The sequence below is a fragment of the Pristiophorus japonicus genome, chromosome 21, assembly GCF_044704955.1.
Source record: "Pristiophorus japonicus isolate sPriJap1 chromosome 21, sPriJap1.hap1, whole genome shotgun sequence".
NCBI lineage: Eukaryota > Metazoa > Chordata > Chondrichthyes > Pristiophoridae > Pristiophorus > Pristiophorus japonicus.
The window spans coordinates 57,935,116-57,955,275 of record NC_091997.1 but is presented as its reverse complement, the minus strand read 5'-3'; the positions used below and the strand labels follow the sequence as shown (position 1 = coordinate 57,955,275).

Below are 20,160 nucleotides of genomic sequence, written 5' to 3'. Positions count from 1 at the left end.
TCTCACCGCACCCGGTCGCATCACCGGCAGTGCCTCATTATTGGCCCCCGGAGGCACTAATGGGAGGCGCAAGGGTGGCCAATTTCTCGGCCGAAATAGCTCAGCTCTACCTGCAGTTCACACCCGAGACCAGCGCCCGCACCCACTCCTGTGCCCATGCTCTGCTCTTGCTGTCCCCACCCACGCCCCAAAGAAACAATCAACGAAAATCAGAAATGTGTTTTGTTGAATTTAATTAGTGGTAAAAATTCATAAATTAAAATATAAGCCAATGGCCAATCAGAGATGGGCTGAGTGTGATGGAGTATGGCCACATACACAACAAACACACAGTAAGAGCAGATTGGTTTCAGTGCTAATGTCGGGACTGAGTGGGTCGGCCCGATGATACACGATGGCGTCTCACTTGCTGAGTGACATCAGTGTGGAATCCGGAAAGATTGTTGGTGTAAAGGTGTGTCTGCTTGTTGCCCCTGGTTACGTGTTCTCTGGCGATCGCATTGTTCACCCTCTGAAAACACCAGACAGAGAAATCAGTCAGCATTTATACAGCAGGGCAGGCAGCAACTTACACACACACATAGAACATACAGCACAGCAAGAGACCGACTGGTCCATGTCGGGGTTAGTGCTCCAAGCGCGTTCCCCCCGCCACCCGCCTATCTTTCTCACATCCTTCATATCATGTGCATTTCTATAGCGCCTTTCACAACTTCAGGATGGCTTTAAGACAATTAAGTACTTTTGAAGTGTTGTCACTGTTGTAATGAAGGCAAGTACTGCACCTGGGCGAGTTAGGGGAGGGGGGCGGGGTTAGTGTGGATTCTGTGCTCAGGTCTCCGGACTGCGACTTGAACTCACAACCTTCTGACTCAGAGATGAGAGAGACACCACTGAACCTGCAACGCGGAATAAAAATTGTCTGATTCAGAGGAATGTAACACGGGTTCGATACAGAGTAAAGCTCCCTCTACACTGTCCCATCAAACACTCCCAGGGCAGGTACAGCACGGGTTAGATACAGAGTAAAACTCCCTCTACACTGTCCCATCAAACACTCCCAGGGCAGGTACAGGGGGTTAGATACAGAGTAAAACTCCCTCTACACTGTCCCATCAAACACTCCCAGGGCAGGCACAGCACAGGGTTAGATACAGAGTAAAGCTCCCTCTACACGGGGGTGACATTTTTGCAGATGGACCACCGTGTGCCTCAGTCTCATTTATTGAAACGCGGAATTTCGGGGTTTGTTTAACTCACCAGTTTGAAACTTTTCATCCTGATAAGATGTGCTTTGCAAAAGCTGCAAAAGAAAAACAACAAAATTATTCCTGTTCAATTAACAAGAACTTTTGGAGCAGTGTGTGCTGGGATACCTGAAGACAGACACTGGGACAAGTCAGAGAGTGTCTAAACTACTCTGTGTCAATCAACCTCTTCACTGTCTGTGTCTCATCGTCTACCAAATGCTTAAGGACAATATGATAAATATAGAAGAAAATATTTATTTAACATTTATCAACATATAAAAAATATACCTGTGTTCTCTAGATTATTGTATATCTTTGGGCTCTACAGATTATTGGATATCTCTGGGTTCCTTAAGGTGTCTGTTTGCTATGGCTCCACTCTCAATGAACTCAACACAATATAGAATTTAAAGGTTGTCAGGGTGATAGTGCAGTTAAGAGTGAGGGAGCGGAGGGTGATTTGGGGAGGGGGGTTGGGGAGGGTTGTAGGGAACGGAGGGTGAGCTGGGGAGGATTGGAGGGAGGGAGATATGAGGTGGAGAGGGCTGGAGGGAGCAGATTGAGAGTTGGGGAGGGTTGGAGTGAGGGGAGTGTGAGTTGTGGGGATTGGAGTGAGCGGAGGGGGGTGTTGCAGGGAGTGGAGGGCGAGTTGGGGAGGGGGGGGGGTGGTTGGAGGGAGCGAAGGATGAGTTGGGGAGGGGAGGGGAGGGCTGGAGGGAGTGGAGGGTAAGATGGAGAGGGTTGTAGTGAGGGGGTTGTGAAGTGGGGAGGGTTGGACGGAGCAGAGGGTGAGTTGGGGAGGGGGGGTTGGAGGGAGCGGAGGGCGAGTTGTGGAGGGGGTAAGGTTGGAGGGAGCAGGGGGCGAGTTGGGGAGGGGAGGGGGTTTGGAGGGAGAATTGGGGAGGGTTGGTGTGTGAGGTGGGGAGTGGGGGTTTGGAGGGAGTGGAGGGGGGGGGGTTTGGAGGGAGTGAGTGGAGGGTGAGGTGTGGAGGGTTGGTGAGGGTTGCAAGTCTCTGTGATCTTGGGAGGGGAGAGTGAACTCTGCTCCTGGTCTCACTTTCATAGTTGATGCATCCGTTCGAGTCCTCATGGCCCGCCATTAGCTGCTCCACCTCATTCTCTGACATCTTCTCACCTGCCGGGGAACAGGCTGGTTAGATCAGTAAATGCACTGTTCCCACTCAGTCCCAGCACAAACCCCCTCTCCTGCTGCATCCCAGACACTGTACAGGCTTTCAAAATGTTTCAATGTCCCACAATGGGTCAAATAAAATCAAAATAACATTAAGCTCTGGGCTGGAATCGAGGGGTTCGGGGGTTTATAGATAGAACAACAAATACCTGGGAGTGAGTTACAGGCTGGAATCTAATCAAAGGATTTGTTTAGCCTGTACAAATACATTTCCTATTGATGAGAGTTTGCTTGAAGTGAATTATTGGGAAGATGAGGTGGATTGGTGGGACCCCTCTCGCCCATGAGGGGAAGTGTCTGAGAGAACGATGGAGTGATGGGCTCAGTGGGCTGGATGTTTCAGACTGGGTGAGTGAACAATGTTAACACAGCCCACAGAAGGAGGTGAGGTCAGGCTGTGTGCTGAGCCTAACCTCTGGCTGTTCATTAACCTCTGCTGCTGGGGGCAGTGATGGGCAGGATGGTGAAGATTTGGTGCAGGACAGATGTGATCCTGCTGGGGCAGCAGAGTTTTGGATGAGTTCAAAGTTACGGAGAATGCAATGTGGGAGGCCAGCCAGGAGTGCATTGGAATAGTCAGATCTGGAGGTAACAAAGGCACGGATGAGGGCTTCAGCAGTGGATGAGCTGAGGCAGGGATGGAGGCGGGCGATGTTACGGAGGTGTAAATGGGCGGACTTACTGTTGGGGAGGGTCACTAGCCCCATTGTAATGTGCTCACATTGTCTGGGCTATTGCACACCAGCTGCATACGGCCATTGACAGGACAGACTGGGGACACGCTGATCTCTGATACTCTGCCCAGTTAACACAGCTAGCGCCCGATGTAGGGTGGACAGCTGGGGAATGAGAGACCATTTAGCTCATGTGTCCTCACAGAAAGACAGCACAGATAGTGGGGGAGCTTCCCCTGTGTCCGTCAGCCAGTACAGCGAGTGCCCTGGGAATCCCGCAGTGGGTCTGTGTAGCGATGTGCCGGAGTGTGTTAGTGGGCGAGCGATCCCATCCACAGCAAGTATCTCCCCTTAAAAATGGAGTAACTATTTGTAGTCAGTCTCCCTCCCGACGCATGCGCAGAAGCGAGAGTTGGACAAATATCGCCGACTTCCCCGCCCCCCCGGGGAAATTCCCACTAACCCTTCTCTGCGCATGCGTCCAACACCCCGCAGCCCCGAGCCCCCCACAGCCCTCCCCCAGGGCCCAAAAGGCCTGCCCCAGAGCCCCCCCAGGCCTCCCAGCCCCCAGAAACCCCCCCCAGACACTTCCTAGCTCCCCCACCACACTGGTGTGACTCACCCAGAGTAGCAAGCACGTGACGAAGCTCCGCCCCCATGACAGTGCCATTTCCTTCCTTGTCAAAGACTCTCAAACCTTCTACAAAGTCTTCATAAGTGCCCTGGTCCTTGATCCTGGAAATGTGCTGCAGCATAGGGAGGAAGGTCTCAAAGTCCAACATCTTCTGGTTCATCTCTGTGAGGAGGAAGACAGACTATCACTCAATGTGCTGCGGTCGGAGGGTCCTCAGGGTGTATGTGAGAGGAGTGGGACAAGCATCAAGCTCTTCGTACCCCAGGGGGATGCAGGAGCTGAGCTGAACACAGGTTGATAGCGCAAGGCCTATTCTAATGGAGATTGAGGAGGCTGTATGTGTCGGGTGTCCACATGTGTATGTTCACTATGTGTACATTCCCTCGGTAGATTCACCTTTGTACTTAATTGCATATGTGTTTGTTTGCGCACATGTGTTCATGTATACATGTTCATGTGTGTACCTGTGTATGTGCGTGTCTGTATGTGTGCGTATGTGTCAGTGCCTGTGTGTGCATGTGTATCTGTGTGCATGTGTGTGTACCTGTGTGTGCGCGCGCACACACACACGCGTGTGTGTGTACCGGTGTGTGTTTGTGTGTGAGCGTGTGCGTGTGCCTTCCCACATGCCATCACTCCATAGATCCACCACTATGACCACAGGGGCCACATGCCCCCACACTCCATGGGCACAGTGTCTCACAGCCACTACTGCTGCTTATTACCGTCAGTATCGTAACTGCAGCCTGAGTCGCCAATACCCACCTTCCGGTTTGGGTTTTCCCAGCAGTTTCATGACATCGGCATTGGTGGGGTTCTGTCCCAGGGCGCGCATGACATCCCCGCATTGTGCAAAGGTGATCTTCATTTCACAGGAGGGAGTCCTATCGAAAAGGGCGAAAGCCTCCTTGAACTCTGCAAGGGAGACACAAGTGTTGGGCTTGTTACTATCTGCACCCAAGGATCTCGACTCCACAAACCAGACAAAGCCAGACACAGCCAGAGCAAGCCAGACACAGCCAGAGCAAGCCAGACACAGCCAGAGCAAGCCACTGAGTTCAATTCTACAGTGTTAAACCCACCTGTACCCGTATATCGAACCCAAGACTTGCTCCCTACTAAATAAAGAGGCGTGGTCACGGCCAGTGGGCATGGTCACTCAAGGTGTGGTCGCTGTCAGGGGGCGTGGCAATGACATAGAATTATAAGAAGCGATCAGTCGGTGTTAGTGTTTATACTGACCATCTGTGCTCGCCCAGTTTCCCTTTATCGCCCTTTCCTTCAGCCACCTCTAGAACCTGTCCTGAAACGTGGACACGCTCTCTCTCTCTCTCTCTCTCTCTCTCTCCCCTTCAACCACTAACGGTGGTGGTGCATTCCACACCTCACAGTCCGCTGTGTAAAAAGGTTTCTCACGCTCGCTGTCCAACATCTCTTATATCGAATCTGTCTGTTGCTCGAGACCCCATGGAGTCTTCCTTTGTATCTGTCTCTGTCCACAGCATGCAGCCTCCCACTCAATCTGTGTTGGACCCTCTGTTACCGCGGCAACCATTCCCATGGCATGGAACCCAAAACTATATCGATTCACCATTGCATCCCCACTTCTATATTCTATGGCCTATAAATGAGGCCAGGCAGCACTTGCTAATCGCAGCTCGGTCTTACTGTGGGCCGAGGCCCAATATTAGCTGAGCCTCGGGCCTGTCCAGTCATCGCTCTCTCCATGTCTGTATCTGGGCCTGAATGAGCTTTCCCCCTTTGACTATGGAGCTGCTTTTGGCGTCCTGTGATATGCGGAGGGGGTGTCAGACTGCCCCGTGATAGCTGCTATCCCTCAGAGGGTAGGGCTCACTCCGGGGAGCCTGTGGCCTGCTCCCTCCTCTCTCCGCCCTCCTCGTCCCGCCTTCCTTGTCCCTCCTCCCTCATCCCTCATCCCTCATCCCTCCAACAGAGTAGCTTTCAGAAGACGATTGGGACACAATCAGGCGACAGAAATGAAGAGAGTTAATCATGTTTGTTATGGAACAAAAATGTTCACCCACCTTCAATCTGGTCTGCGTGGAAATCAATCTGAAACAGAAACAGAGTCAGAATTATTAAGGATGAAATGTTTATGAGGGGATGTTAGTTGTCTGTTAAAGACACACTTGGGGCTGCCACATGGGACGTCTGGTGTGATACCAGCCCAGTCTGATCACACAGGCCTCTGGCAGACTTTCTGGTCAAGGTGGGTTAACATCCCTGTCAGTCTACAACTCATTCAGCACATCTCACACAAACATCTCAACATTGAGCTACAATAACTTCCCCAGACTGCACGGACGGTGCTGATTGTAGGCAGACAGCAGTGAGGGTCCAAAACACTCTCACGTGTTTCCTAAACTGCCACACACCTTTCCCATTCCACATCCCCACATCGCAGCACTCAGCCTCCAACCTCTAGACTGCTGCTCCCCCTCCACCTCCTCCCCTCCCACCACTCCCTCCTCCCACTCCCCATCTTCCCAGCCCCTCCTCGTCTCTCCATCACCTCCCACACCCTTCTCTCCCTATATCGACAGGCTAAGTGAGTGAGCAAAAATTTGACAGATGGAGTATAATGTGGGAAAATGTGAGGTTATCCACTTTAGTAGAAAAGCAAATTATAATTTAAATGGAGAAAAATTGCTAAGTGCTGTAGTACAGAGGGACCTGGGGGTTCTTGTGCATGAAACACAAAAAGTTAGTATGCAGGTACAGCAAGTAATCAGGAAGGTAAATGAAATGTTGGCCTTTATTGCAAGGGGGGATAGAGTATAAAAGCAGAGAAGTCCTGCTACAACTGTACAGGGTATTGGTGAGGCCACACCTAGAGTACTGCGTACAGTTTTGGTCTCCATATTTAAGGAAGGATATATTTGCATTGGAGACTGTTCAGAGAAGGTTCACTCGGTTGATTCTGGGGATGAGGGGATTGAATTATGAGGAAAGGTTGAGTAGGTTGGGCCTATATACATTGGAGTTCAGAAGAATGAGGTGATCTTCTTGAAACTTATAAGATAAAGAGGGGGCTCGACAAAGTAGATGCAGAGGGGATATTTCCACTCAAAGGAAACTACAACTAGGGGACATAGGGCCCAAAATTCCTTATGGACTTTTTTGGTGCAGTTGAAGAGGTACATCCGATTTTTTAGTGGCCCGACTGCGCCAAAATAAAAGTTCCAAGTTTCGCCGGCATAACATTTTCATTTTGGAGTGGCGCAGAAAGACCTTAAGCTCTGTGGGTGGAGATTAAGTTCTGCGCAGAAAAACTGAGGTTGCCAGGGTAACAAGGGACGCTCTGAAGGGGTTTTCCCCTTTTTAAATACATCACTAAGTGAGACTTTTTTCACCTCTGCAGTGCCGGTGTCGCTGCAATCCCAGGCCGAAAGGCCTCGCTCCCCCCCACCACCACCAGCCCACTCCTATCCTATCCCATCCCAGCCCGCTCCTATCCCAGGCCGAAAGGCCTCCTGACTGGCCCGCTGCCATCCGTGTAATTTGTCGTCTCCGCATTTTATGAACATGGATTATATCTCGCCTCATTTTGTTCTCCCACAAAAACGAGTTCAGTTCTGATTCTCTCTTCATAATGAAGGTCCACTCCCCCGCCCAACCCTGGCCCCGAGTGCACTCAGTCCATTCCCCGCCCCTAGCCCAGGCCAAATGGCCTCCTCAAATTTACTTACCTGCGCCGATTTCTTTAACTCCCGCAAGGTTTTTCTGGAGACTCTGTATCTAACCCCGTGCTATAACCTGCCCTAGTGGCTGGTTACGTCCCCTTTTGCTGCAAAAAAAAAACTTATCTAAAGAAATTGTAACTAACTGAGTTAGGCTGGTGCAAATTGATCAGGGAAACTGGAGATTTTTAATTTAAGCCAAAAAAAGCGGCCTGCTCCAAAAAAACGCCGCAAATCAATGGGAAAAACTGAGCCCATAGTCTCAGAATAAGGGGCCGTCCATTTAAAACTGAGATGAGGAGAAATTTCTTCTCTGAGGGTTGTAAATCTGTGGAATTCCCAGCCCTAGAGAGCTGTGGAGGCTGGTCACTGAATATATTTAAGGTGGTGATACAGATTTTTGAGCGATGAGAGAGTAAAGGGTAATGGGGAGTGGGCAGGAAAGTGGACCTGAGTCCATGATCAGATCAGCCATGATCGTATTAAATGGCGGAGCAGGCTCGAGGGGCCAAATGGCCTACTCCTGCAGTGTAGAGGGAGCTTTACACTGTATCTAACTCCCTGTACCTGCCCTGGGAGTGTTTGATGGGACAGTGTAGAGGGAACTTTACTCTGTATCTAACCCCGTGCTGTGCCTGCCCTGGGAGAGTTTGATGGGACAGTGTAGAGGGAGCTTTACACTGTACCCAACCCCGTGCTGTACCTGCCCTGGGAGTGTTTGATGGGACAGTGTGGAGGGAACTTTACTCTGTATCTAACCTGTTCAGCTATAATGGGTCAATCTAAAACATAGAAACTCTGACTGCCAGTAATAACGCTCGATGCTGCTACAATGCTCCTGGCCCAGGGTGCCGAGGAGCTCCAGTCTGCTCCCACTTCAACATCTCTTCAATTGGCACATCCCACCCCTGACAGAGTCAACAACCTGCCTCTTGCTTTCAGAAAGAAGTCGGTCGGAAATGTGACGCATTCCGAGGCTATCAGCGGGCTGCGCCTGCCTTGGATGGATTGTGAGAGTGCCTCCATAAATAGTCCGAGCCACAGGCGCGGATATGCTGCCCGTCGGCAGAGTGTAGAAGCTGCAATCCTGCCCCATGCTTGGGACACGCACACTCTACACGGTGCAGCTCAGGGCGACAGGGCTCTGATGTACATCCACTGAAGCCAAGGAATGTCACCATTGCTACCTCCGTCACCAGCTGATAGTGAGAGACACACATGTCTATCAGTGGCTCGCTGCCCTCGGGCAACACAAGCTAAGAACGCTCACTGAAATAAAACTACCTGACATTCACTGCCAGGGTCGGAACCAATCACAAACCGCAGTCATTAGAACGACATCAGCAAGCTGCAATCACCCTGCTCACAGTCAGATCCCAGCCTGTAACTCACTCTCGGGTATCTGTTATTCTATATATAAACTCCCTGAACCCCTCGATTAGATTCTAGCCTGTAACTCACTCCCGGGTATCCGTTATTCTATATATAAACCCCCCCCCCCCCCCCCCCCGAACCCCTCGATTAGATTCCAGCCTGTATCTCACTCCCGGATATCTGTTATTCTATATATAAAAACCCCCTGAACCACTCTATTAGATCCCATCCTGTAACTCAGTCTTTAAAAAAAAAATCTACAGCACAGAAGGCGGCAATTCCGGCTCATCGTGTCCGTGCCGGCCGACAAAGAGCCACACGGCCCTCGGTCAGCAGCCCTAAAAGTTACATATAAACCTATGAACAAAGAACAATGGCGGAAAGGTAAAGAGCACCCAGCCCAACCAGCCCACCCCACACAACTGCGACACCCCTTACACTGAAACATTCTACACTCCACCCCAACCGGAGCCATGTGATCTCCTGGGAGAGGCAAAAAAAGATAAAAACCCAGGCCAATTGGGGAAAAAAGTCTGGGAACATTTCTCTCCGATCCATCCAGGTGATCATCCTGGCCATATTCGATTCCCTGCAGTACACACGATCGTATCTGCGCCAGCCAACAAGAGGTTATCCAGTCTGATCCCAATTACCAGCTCTAGGTCCGTAACCCTGCAAGTGCCCATTCAAGCACCTTTTAAATGTGGTGTGGGTTTCTGCATCCACCACCCTTCCAGGCAGCAAGTTCCAGATCCCCACAACCCTCTGCGTAAAGAAGCCCCCCCTTCAAATCCCCTCTAAACCTTCCACCAACCACCTTAAAACTATGCCCCCTCATAATAGACCCCTCCACCAATGGAAATAGGCCCTTGCTGTCCAGTATATCCAGGCCCCTCAAAATTTTGTATATCTCAATGAGGTCTCCTCTCAGTCTCCTGTTCCAATGAGAACAAACCCAACCTATCCAATCTGTCCTCATAACTAAGATTCTCCATTCCAGACAGCATCCTAGTAAATCTCCTCTGCACCATCTCTAGTGCAATCATGCCCTTCCTATAATACGGTGACCAGAACTGCACGCAGTACTCCAGCTGTGGCCTTACCAAAGTATTATACAATTTAAGCATAACCTCCCTGCTCTTGTATTCTATGCCTCGGCCAATAAAGGGAAGCATTCCGTATGCCTTCTTAACCACATCCACCTGGCTTGCTACTTTCAGGGATCTGTGGACAAGCACTCCAAGGTCCCTTTGTTCATCTACACTTCTAAGTGGCCTACTGCTTAATGTGTTTACCCTTTCCTTATTAGCCCTCCCAAAGTGCATCACCTCACACTTCTCTGAATTAAATTCCATTTGCCACTGCTCTGCCCACCTGACCAGTAGATTACTATCCTCCTGCAGCCCATGACTTTCCTCTTCATTATTAACCACATAGCCAATTTTAGTGTAATCTGAAAACTTCTTAATCATACTCCCCATATTCAAATCTAAATGATTGATGTATACCACAAAAAGCAAGGGACCCAGTACTGAGCCCTGCAGAACCCCACTGGAAACATCCTTCCAGTCACAAAAACATCCATCAACCATTACCCTTTGCTTCCCACCTCTAATCCAATTTTGGATCCAACTTCCAACTTTGCCCTGGATCCCACAGGCTTTTACCTTCGTGACCAGTCTGCCATGTGGGACCTTATCAAAAGCTTTGCTAAAGTCCATATACACTACATCGTACACACTACCCTCATCGACCCTCCTGGTTACCTCCTCAAAAAATTCAAACAGGTTAATCAAACATGATCTTCCCTTAACAAATCCATGCTGACTGTCTCTAATTAATCCTTGCCTTTGCAAATGTAGATTTATCCTGTCCTTCAGGATTTTTCCAATAATTTTCCCACCACTGAAGTTAGGCTGACAGGCCTGCAATTACTCAGCCTATCCCTTTCTCCCTTCTTAAAGAAGGGTACCACAATAGCAGTCCTCCAGTCCTCCGGCACCATGCCCAGATCCAAAGAGGACTGGAAAATGATGGTCAAGGCCTCTGCTATTTCCTCTTTTACTTTGTTCAACAGCCTGGGATGCATTTCATCTGGGCCTGGGGACTTATCTTTCAAAGCTGATAAACCCCTTAATACCTCCTCTCTCACTATGTTTATTTCATCAAGAATATCACACGCCTCCTCGATAGCATTATCTGCATTGCACCTTTCCTTTGTGAAAACAGACGCAAAGTATCATTATGACCTCTATCGCATCTCTTCCAAGTCTTCTCGTTTCTCAGGGGAAAAAATCCCAACCTGTTCAATAGCTGCAATCTGTCAGTCCCATCCTTGCAAGTCATTGTTGCACTTTATCCAGTGCTTCTATGTCCTTTTTAAAGTACGGAGACCAGAACTGTATACAGTACTCTAAGTGCGCCCTGATCAGGGTCCTATACAATTTTAACATAACTTCACTACTTTTGAATTCTATAGCCCTGGAAATAAATCTCAGTTCTTTGTCAGCATTTTTAATTGTTTTGCCGACCTGCAATGCTGTTTTAAAATGATTTGTTTACCTGTATCCCTAGATCTGTTGCTCTTCTACCCCATTCAGCTTCTTAGTTTCGAAGGTGTAAGCGATTCTGTTTTTCCTACCAAAGTGCATCACCTCACATTTATCTGTTCAAGTTCACTTGCCATTTAACTGCCCAGTCTGCAAGTTTTGTAATGTCTTGTATTACGTTGCATTCTTCCTTTCTGTCAGCTATAACCCAAGTTTGGTATCATCTGCAAATGTAAATAGTTACTTATTCATAAATCCAAATCATGAATGTAAATGATGAGTAACAGTGGTCCCAGCACTGATCCTTGTGGAACATCGCTTTCTACCTTCCTCCAATCCGAGTAACTACCCTTTACCGCTACTCTTTGCTTTCCACTCTTTTTTTAAAACCAATTTGCTATCCATTCAGCTGTTTGTGCCCGGACTCTACATGCCCAAACCTTTGTCTTGAGCCTGCCATGTGGTATCTTAACAAAGGCCTTTTGAAAATTCAAGTACTGTATATGACATCTACTAGATTACCCTTGTCTACAGTTTCCATTACCTCTTCAAAAAACTCGATCAGGTTAGTTGTACTATACTTAGCCTTTCTGTCTCTATCAGTTTTTAGATTAGATTGCAGTATCTTTTCTAGCTGGTCTATAGTTCCCAGCTTTTATTCTAGCTCCCTTTCTGTATATAGGAACAACATTAGCTGTCCGCCAGTCCTCAGGCCTTCTTCGATAAAACTTTTATATTTATATTTATATATATATTATATATATATGGCGTTGCTTAACCTGTGCACTCTCAACAAAACTAGGCAGGAAATAGCAGAGGCACTAGTTCATATATATGCCTCTGCTATCTCCTGCCTAGTTTTGTTGAGAATGCACAGGTTAAGCAACGCCTCAATTTTAAAATTCTCATCTAATATATCCTTACTATACAGTACAAATGCACACGAGGCCCATTCTAGAGAGAAGGTCACTCTGTGACCAGCAACCATTATTACCCAGCACTGAAGTGGAGAAGATGGGTGGAGCTTCCCCTTTTATACCTGAAAGTTCAGGTTAGGAGTGTCTCCCACAAGTTCACCACCTGGTGGTCAGTGTTCTCAAGGTGTACAACTTAGGTCAGTTTATACATGGATTACAATGACAGTTGAATACATGACATCACCTCCCCGCCAAAGTCTTATTGGGATCACAGGTTAAGTCTCTCTGATGGTTTACGCTCCCTTGTAGAGCGCCTGAGTTGGGGCTTCGGTTGTTGGGCGCTAGCCTGAGTGTCTGCTGTTTGTGGTGCCTCAGGCCTGTCCGGACTGCCCAGAGGTGACTGGGCTCTCTTCCACTTGGTTCCGGTGTTCGGTCACCTGTGGTGGAGTAAACTCTACATTGTGTTCTTCCTCTGCTTCTTCTACGGGGTTGCTGAACCTCCTTTTTGTTTGATCCACGTGTTTGCGGCAGATTTGTCCATTGGTAAGTTTAACTAACAGAATCCTATTCCCCTCTTTGGCAATCACAGTGCCTGCAAGCTATTTGGGCCCTGCAACATAGTTGAGGACAAAGACAGGGTCATTGACATCAATACATTGCGCTATCGCATTCCCGTCATGGTAGTCGCATTGTGACCGGTGCCTACTCTCAACAATTTCTTTCATGGTGGGGTGTACAAGGAATAACCTGGTTTTGAGCGCCCTTTTCATTAGCAGCTCTGCGGGTGGAACCCCTGTAAGCGAGTGTGATCGGGATCTATTGGCCAACAGGAGGCATGCTAAGCAGCTTTGTAGGGAACCCCCTTGGATTCTGAGCATCCCCTGTTTGATTATCTGCACTGCTCGTTCCATCTGGCCGTTTGAGGCCAGCTTGAATGATACCATTTTTTGCCATGAAGTCCTGGAATTCAGTGCTTGTAAAGCACGGGCCATCGTCGCTGTTGAATTCCCCCTTTGGGTTCGACTACATGCTCGGGCATGTCCAATTGCCCCTGTCTGCCTGGAGAACTGTGTGCCGCGTTAACAATGTTGACTCCCTGTCCATTTGCTGCATTTGAGCCAAGATTTTTGTCAAACATCATTCTGGTCTCTTCCTCCCCTGAGATAAATGTCTGGGCCATCAAAGCCACCGTTTCCAGGGTCAAGTCTTTGGTCTCAATCAGTTTCCTGAAAACCCCAGCGTGCCCGATGCCCTCAATAAAAAAGTCTCGCAGCATCTCCGCACTTACATAGGCTCGCCAGTTGCCGGAGATCTGCCACGAAGTCAGGAACGCTTTGCCCTTCTCGCCGCCGGTGTGTGTAAAACCGGTGTCTCGCCATGTGCATGCTGCTCGCCGGTTTAAAGTGTTCCCCGATCAACTTACTGAGCTCTTCAAAAGTCTTGTCCGCCGGCTTCTCTGGCGCTAGAAGGTCCTTCATCAGGGAGTATGTCCTGGATCCACAAACCGTCAGGAGATGAGCTCTGCGTTTGTCGGCCGAATCCTGTCCCAGCCATTCCTTAGTGACGAAACTTTGCTGTAGTCTCAATAAAATCATCCCAATCATCACCAACACAGTACCTCTTGTCTGTGCTGCTATTGGCCATGCTCGCGTGGTTTAAATCCCAGTTTCTCGTCGCCAATAATATGTCCTTACTATACAGTACAAATGCACACGAGGCCCATACTAGAGAGAAGGTCACTCTGTGACCAGCAACCTTTATTACCCAGTGCTGAAGTGGAGAAGATGGGTGGAGCTTTCCCTTTTATACCTGAAAGTCCAGGTTAGGAGTGTCTCCCACAAGTTCACCACCTAGTGGTCAGTGTTCTCACGGTGTGCAACTTAGGTCAGTTTATGCATGGATTACAATGACAGTTGAATACATGACATCAGCCATTGATTATAGAAACAATTACAGGTGTGAGGAGGGATGATATGTCAGAGGGGTTGTCAAACAAAGCCATATGGATCGTATTAAAGAACAACAAAGGGGTGATCACACTACTGGGAGTGTATATAGACCCCCAAACAGTCAGAGGGAGATAGAACTAATATGTGGGCAAATTGCTGCGAAGTGCAAAAACTATAAAGCTGTAATAGTGGGAGATTTCAACTCTCCTAATATTAACTGGAAAAAAGCAGTGTGAATGGTACAGAGGGTGTGGAATTCCTAAAATGCATTCAGGAGAACTTCTTTAGCCAGTATGTAACAAGCCCAACAAGGGAGGGGGCGGTTCTGGACTTGGTTTTGGGGAATGAAGAGGGGCAGGTAGAAGTGGGAGAGCATTTTGGTGCTAGTGATCATAATTCAATAAGATTTAGGGTAGTTATGGAAAAGGAAAAAGGTGGACCAGGAAAAAGAGCTCTCAATTGGGGTAAAACCAATTTTGCGGAGCTTAGATGGGATTTGACCAAAGTGGATTGGAAACTGCTACTTGATGGTAAATCAGTGTCAGAGCAGTGGGAGGCATTCAAGGAGGAGATCCTGAGGGTACAGAGCAAGTATGTTCCCTTAAAGAAAAAGGGTGGGGCTAACAAATCCAGAGCCCCCTGGATGTCAAGGGACGTACAGGGTAAGATAAAGAAAAAAAGGGAAGCTTATGACAGGTACCGGGAACTCAATACTGCAAAAACGCTAGAGGATTATAAGAAGTGCAGGGGTGCAATTAAAATAGATATCAGGAAAGCAACGAGAGAGCATGAAAGAACGTTGGCAAGTAAAATCAGGGAAAACCAAAGATGTTTTATAAATACATTAAGAGCAAGCGGATAACTAGAGAAAGAGTGGGGCCTATTAGAGACCATAAAGGAAATCTGTGTGTGGAGGTGGAAGACGTGGGTATGATTCAAATGAATACTTTGCATCCCCAGGCCCAGATGCAATGTATCCCGGCTGTTAAGAGAAGAAAAAGAGGAACTAGCAGAGGCTCTGACCATCATTTTCCAGTTCTCTCTGGCTACAAGTGTGGTGCCAGAGGACTGAAGGACTGCTAATGTTGTACCTTTGTTTAAAAAGGGAGAAAGGGATAGAACAAGTAATTACAGGCCAGTCAGCCTAACCTCAGTGGTAGGAAAACTATTGGAAAAAAATCCTGAGGGACAGGATAAATCTTAATTTGGAAATTCATGGATTAATCAAGGACAGTCAGCATGGATTTGTTAAGGGAAGGTCATGTCTGACTAGCTTGATTGAATTTTTTGAGGAGGTAACCAGGAGGCTCGATGAGGACTGTGCATATGATGTAGTGTATATGGATTTTAGCAAAGCTTTTGATAAGGTCCCACATGGCAAACTGGTCATGAAAGTAAAATCCCATGGGATCCAGGGCAAAGCGGCAAGTTGGATCCAAAATTGGCTCAGAGGCAGGAAGCAAAGGGTAATGTTTGATGGGTGTTTTTGTGACTGGAAGGATGATTCCAGTGGGGCTCCGCAGGGCTCAGTGCTGGGTCCCTTGCTTTTTGTGATATATATCAATGACCTGGACTTGAATGTTGCAGGTATGATTAAGAGGTTTGCAGATGACACTAAAATAGGCTGTGTGGTTGATAATGAAGAAGAAAGCTGTAGACTGCAGGAAGATATCAATGTACTGGTCAGGTGGGCAGAACAGCGGCAAATGGAATTCAATCTGATTAAGTGTGAGGTAATACATTTGGGGAGGTCTAACATGGCAAGGGAATACACATTTAATGGTACGACACTGAAATGTGTAGAGGAACAAAGTGACCTTGGAGTGCAGGTCCACAGATCTTTGAAGGTAGCAGGCCAGGTAGATAAGGTGGTTAAGGCGGCATGGAATACTTGCCTTTATTGTCAAGGCATAGAATACAAGAGCAGGGAGGTTATGCTTGAACTGTATAAAACACTGGTTAGGCCACAGCTGGAGTACTGTGTGCAGTTCTGGTCACCACATTACAGGAAAGATGTGATTGCACTAGAGTGGGTGCAGAGGAGATTTACAAGAATATTGCCTGGACTGGAGAATTTTGGCTATGAGGAAAGATTGGAGATACTGGGTCTGTTTTCTTTGGAACAGAGGAGGCTGAGGGGAGTCCTGATTGGGGTGTATAAAATTATGAGGGGCCTGGATAGAGTGGATAGGGGCATAGATTTAAAGTAATTGGGGAGAGGTTTAGAGGAGATAGGAGTGGAAATGTCTTCACCCAGAGGGTGGTGGGGGTCTGGAACTCACTGCAGAAAGCTTCACCACATTTAGAAGATACTTGAATGTGCACTTGAAGTGCTGTAAGCTGCAGGGTTACAGTCCAAGAGCTGGAAAGTGGGATTAGGCTGGCTAGCTCTTGGTCGGCTGGTGCGGACACGATGGGCCGAAATGGCCTCCTTCCGTGCTGTAAATTTCTATGATTCTATGATTGTGTTTAAATCCCTCCATGGCCTCGCCCCTCCCGATCTCTAATCTCCTCCAGCCCCACATCCCTCCGAGATCTCTGTGCTCCTCGAATTCTGGCTTCTTGGGCATTGCCGATTTTAATGGCTCCACCATTGACAGTTGTGCCTTCTGTTGCCTAGACCCAAAGCGCTGGAATTCCCTTAAAACCGACCTCTTTGATCCAGCTTTTAGTAATCTGCCTGAATATCTCCTTATATGGCTCGCTCTCACATTTTGTTTGATAACGCTCCTGTGAAGCGCCTTGGGATATTTTACTATGTTAAAGGCGCTATATAAAATGCAAGTTGTAGTTGCTGTTGTGGATGTGTACCGTCCAGGCCTGGGCTTTGAACCTCTTTTAATTTTGCTGGTTTGTTAGTTATTTTCTCCCTATCTGTCCCAAGTCTATTAATATTCTTATTATGCTCATTTTCTGGTGAAGTGTCTATTTCATTTCATTATCTTCTTTAGTAAAAACTGAGGCGAAGTGTCTCGGTCTCGGTCTCGGTCTCGGTCTCGGTCTCGGTCTCGGTCTCGGTCTCGGTCTCGGTCTCGGTCTCGGTGCTTTCCCCAATGTTCGAGTGCCTTTTTGAGATTTCTACCCCACTACCCTGCTCACATTCGCAGCTGGTCCTGGGACAGGCACACAGCTCGCAGTTGGCCTCGAGTACCTGCCCCAGTGGCCGTTGATCTACTGTGGGCGAGTGGGTATTGTGGAACAGCTCATCGTTCTCTGCTGACCCTTCGCTCCAGTGCATTCCCTCACCAACCACAGGCCAGAGCCCAGGATCAGGAGCCTGGCTGCTCTTTCTCTCCTGGGGTGTTTCATCAGCCAGAGGTCCAGGAACCAACTGAGTCCTGGAAGAACTTTCAACTTTAGTCCCGAAAGCCAGATGCAGGTTACCGCATCAGTGGAGTACAATAGCCTCAATCCCTCAGGGGATATTTCAGCAATCCGTTTGGTCCGACCAATCCTGCCTGATGTCTGATTGCATTTCCCTCTGTTAATGAACCGTAGCCTGACAGCACGGCCCTGCACAGCTCACAGAGACCCCATGGCTGGGAGGGAGGGAGAGCAAAGGTGAGTGCTGAGACAGGCTGGGGGCACACAGCCTGGGGGGCCATGTCCCAACCTACTCCCGGGATCACCTGCCATTTCCACAGCCTGATTCAGACTAAAGGCCACGAGTTTGGTTGGTGTTGTGTTGGGGAGGTGTGCGCGTGTGCCCGGGGGCTGGGGGCTGCAGTGACAGGCATCCTGTGATTATGGGATGTCTGGTGCACCGCACACACAGGGGGCGGATTTTACAGCAGTTTGAGAAAAGGCCCTTACAGCTGGCACACCTGGATCAATCAGGAAGAAAGAATGACTTGCATTTATATAGCGCCTTTCACGACCACCAGACGTCTCAAAGCGCTTTACATCCAATGAAGTATTTTTGTCACTGTTGTAATGTGGGAAACGCAGCAGCCAATTTGTGCACAGCAAGCTCCCACAAACAGCAATGTGATAATGACCCAGATAATCTGTTTTTTTCTTATGTTGACTGAGGGATAAATATTGGTCCCAGGACATAGGGGATAACTCCCCTGCTCTTCTTCTAAATAGTGCCATGGGATCTTTTACTTCCGCTTGAGAGAGCAGACAGGGCCTCGGTTTAACATCTCATCCGAAAGAGGGCACCTCTGACAGTGCGGCGCTCCCTCAGTACTGACCCTCCGACAGTGCGGTGCTCCCTCAGTACTGCCCTCCAACAGTGCGGTGCTCCCTCAGTACTGCCCTCCAACAGTGCGGCGCTCCCTCAGTGCTGCCCCTCCAACAGTGCGCCGCTCCCTCAGTACTGCCCCTCCGACAGTGCGGCGCTCCCTCAGTACCGCCCCTCCGACAGTGCGGCGCTCCCTCAGTACCGCCCCTCCGACAGTGCGGCGCTCCCTCAGTACCGCCCCTCCGACAGTGCGGCGCTCCCTCAGTACCGCCCCTCCGACAGTGCGGCGCTCCCTCAGTACCGCCCCTCCGACAGTGCGGCGCTCCCTCAGTACCGCCCCTCCGACAGTGCGGCGCTCCCTCAGTACCGCCCCTCCGACAGTGCGGCGCTCCCTCAGTGCTGCCCCTCCGACAGTGCGGCGCTCCCTCAGTACTGCCCCTCCGACAGTGCGGCGCTCCCTCAGTACTGCCCCTCCGACAGTGCGGCGCTCCCTCAGTACTGCCCCTCCGACAGTGCGGCGCTCCCTCAGTACTGCCCCTCCGACAGTGCGGCGCTCCCTCAGTACTGCCCCTCCGACAGTGCGGCGCTCCCTCAGTACGGCGCTCCCTCAGTACGGCCCCTCCGACAGTGTGGCGCTCACTCAGTACTGCCCCTCCGACAGTGCGGCGATCCCTCAGCATTGCACTGGGAGTGTCAGCCTAGATTTATGAGTTCAAGTCCCTGGAGTGGGATTTGAAACCACGACCTGCTGACCCAGAGGCGAGAGTGCTGCCCACTGAGCAGCGAGCAGTTCGTCACCAGTTAGATTGAGCGGAATTTAAATTGGAGAAGATTTTCATTAATTGCAGCTTTTCAGGAGTTAGGGATTGATAGCTCTCTCAGCACCAGCTGGGCTGTGGCGGGGCATGCAGTAACAGATCCCCGGGTTGGGAGAGTCCGGGTCAGGACACGTCCCTTCACAAGACACAACAGTCCGACAGCACGCTCACCGACTCGGTCCACAGAGAAAGCCCTGGGAATCACCGAGCCGTTCTCCAGTGAGGGGCAGGAGAGGGGGCGGTCAGGGGACAGGGAATGATAAGGCTTGCAGCTATTGATTGATGTAATTTGAGGCCAAGAGACCCTGAGGGAACAAGGGCTGAAGGACAGTCGCTGCTCACCCCACTTAGTACAGACTATGTGAACAGGAGCACATCGTCTTACATTGTTATTAAAGCCTTTGACAGTCAAGGAGACAGGGTCGGACATTAAAACTATCGCCTTTAAACTAAAATGCGCAGCAAAAATCCCTTTCAATCCCTCTACGACTCTCTTCTCAAAGTGCTTACCCTTTAATAATGGCTGCAGTTATTAAGAGCAGGTAGTCAGTATAACAATGATTCTCACACATGGCCAGGCTGGTCTTGGGGGGGGCTCCTGTGCTCTACTTACCATCACGCTCTTGGGGTCGAAGACTGCTTCCTTGGGGGCCTCTGGCTCTGGAGGAGGGGGTGCAGGGGCTGCTGGCTTGGCAGCCTCCTTCTTCGGTTCCTTTTTGGGGGCCATGGTGTAGCGGGAGCACCGGGGCTGCAGCAGCGACAAGTCAGGCAGCCCCCAGCCCAGCCTTATATACTGCCGCACTGCACAGCTCAGCCACAGGCACAGGCAGCACTGCCTATAAATGGAGAAACGCGGCAACTCTCCCGGGAACAATGGGCTGCCATCAGCTGCTGCTGCCATGGCAACCACAAGGGC

At 49.4% G+C, this 20,160-nt stretch overlaps 1 protein-coding gene across 1 annotated transcript; it reads right to left on the bottom strand.

Annotated features, from left to right (window-relative positions):
- Positions 1-216: 216 nt before the first annotated feature.
- LOC139234013 (myosin light chain 4-like) lies at positions 217-20,160 on the bottom strand. The gene is made up of 7 exons (XM_070864818.1): positions 19,858-20,160; positions 5,796-5,823; positions 4,516-4,665; positions 3,739-3,912; positions 2,308-2,385; positions 1,261-1,303; positions 217-511 (listed from the first exon to the last, which is right to left on the bottom strand). Exons 1-6 carry the CDS (start codon positions 20,143-20,145, stop codon positions 1,275-1,277), a joined length of 747 nt encoding a protein of 248 aa, XP_070720919.1. The 5' UTR covers positions 20,146-20,160; the 3' UTR covers positions 217-511; positions 1,261-1,274.

Excerpts from the sequence above, each read along its gene's own strand:
- LOC139234013 (XM_070864818.1), bottom strand. The coding sequence starts at position 20,145 with ATGGCAGCAGCAGCTGATGGCAGCCCATTGTTCCCGGGAGAGTTGCCG. Across the intron at positions 4,666-5,795 it reads CCACGCAGACCAGATTGAAG|AGTTCAAGGAGGCTTTCGCC; the intron begins GTGGGTGAACAT and ends TCTCCCTTGCAG. Across the intron at positions 2,386-3,738 it reads TCACGTGCTTGCTACTCTGG|GTGAGAAGATGTCAGAGAAT; the intron begins GTGAGTCACACC and ends GTTCCCCGGCAG.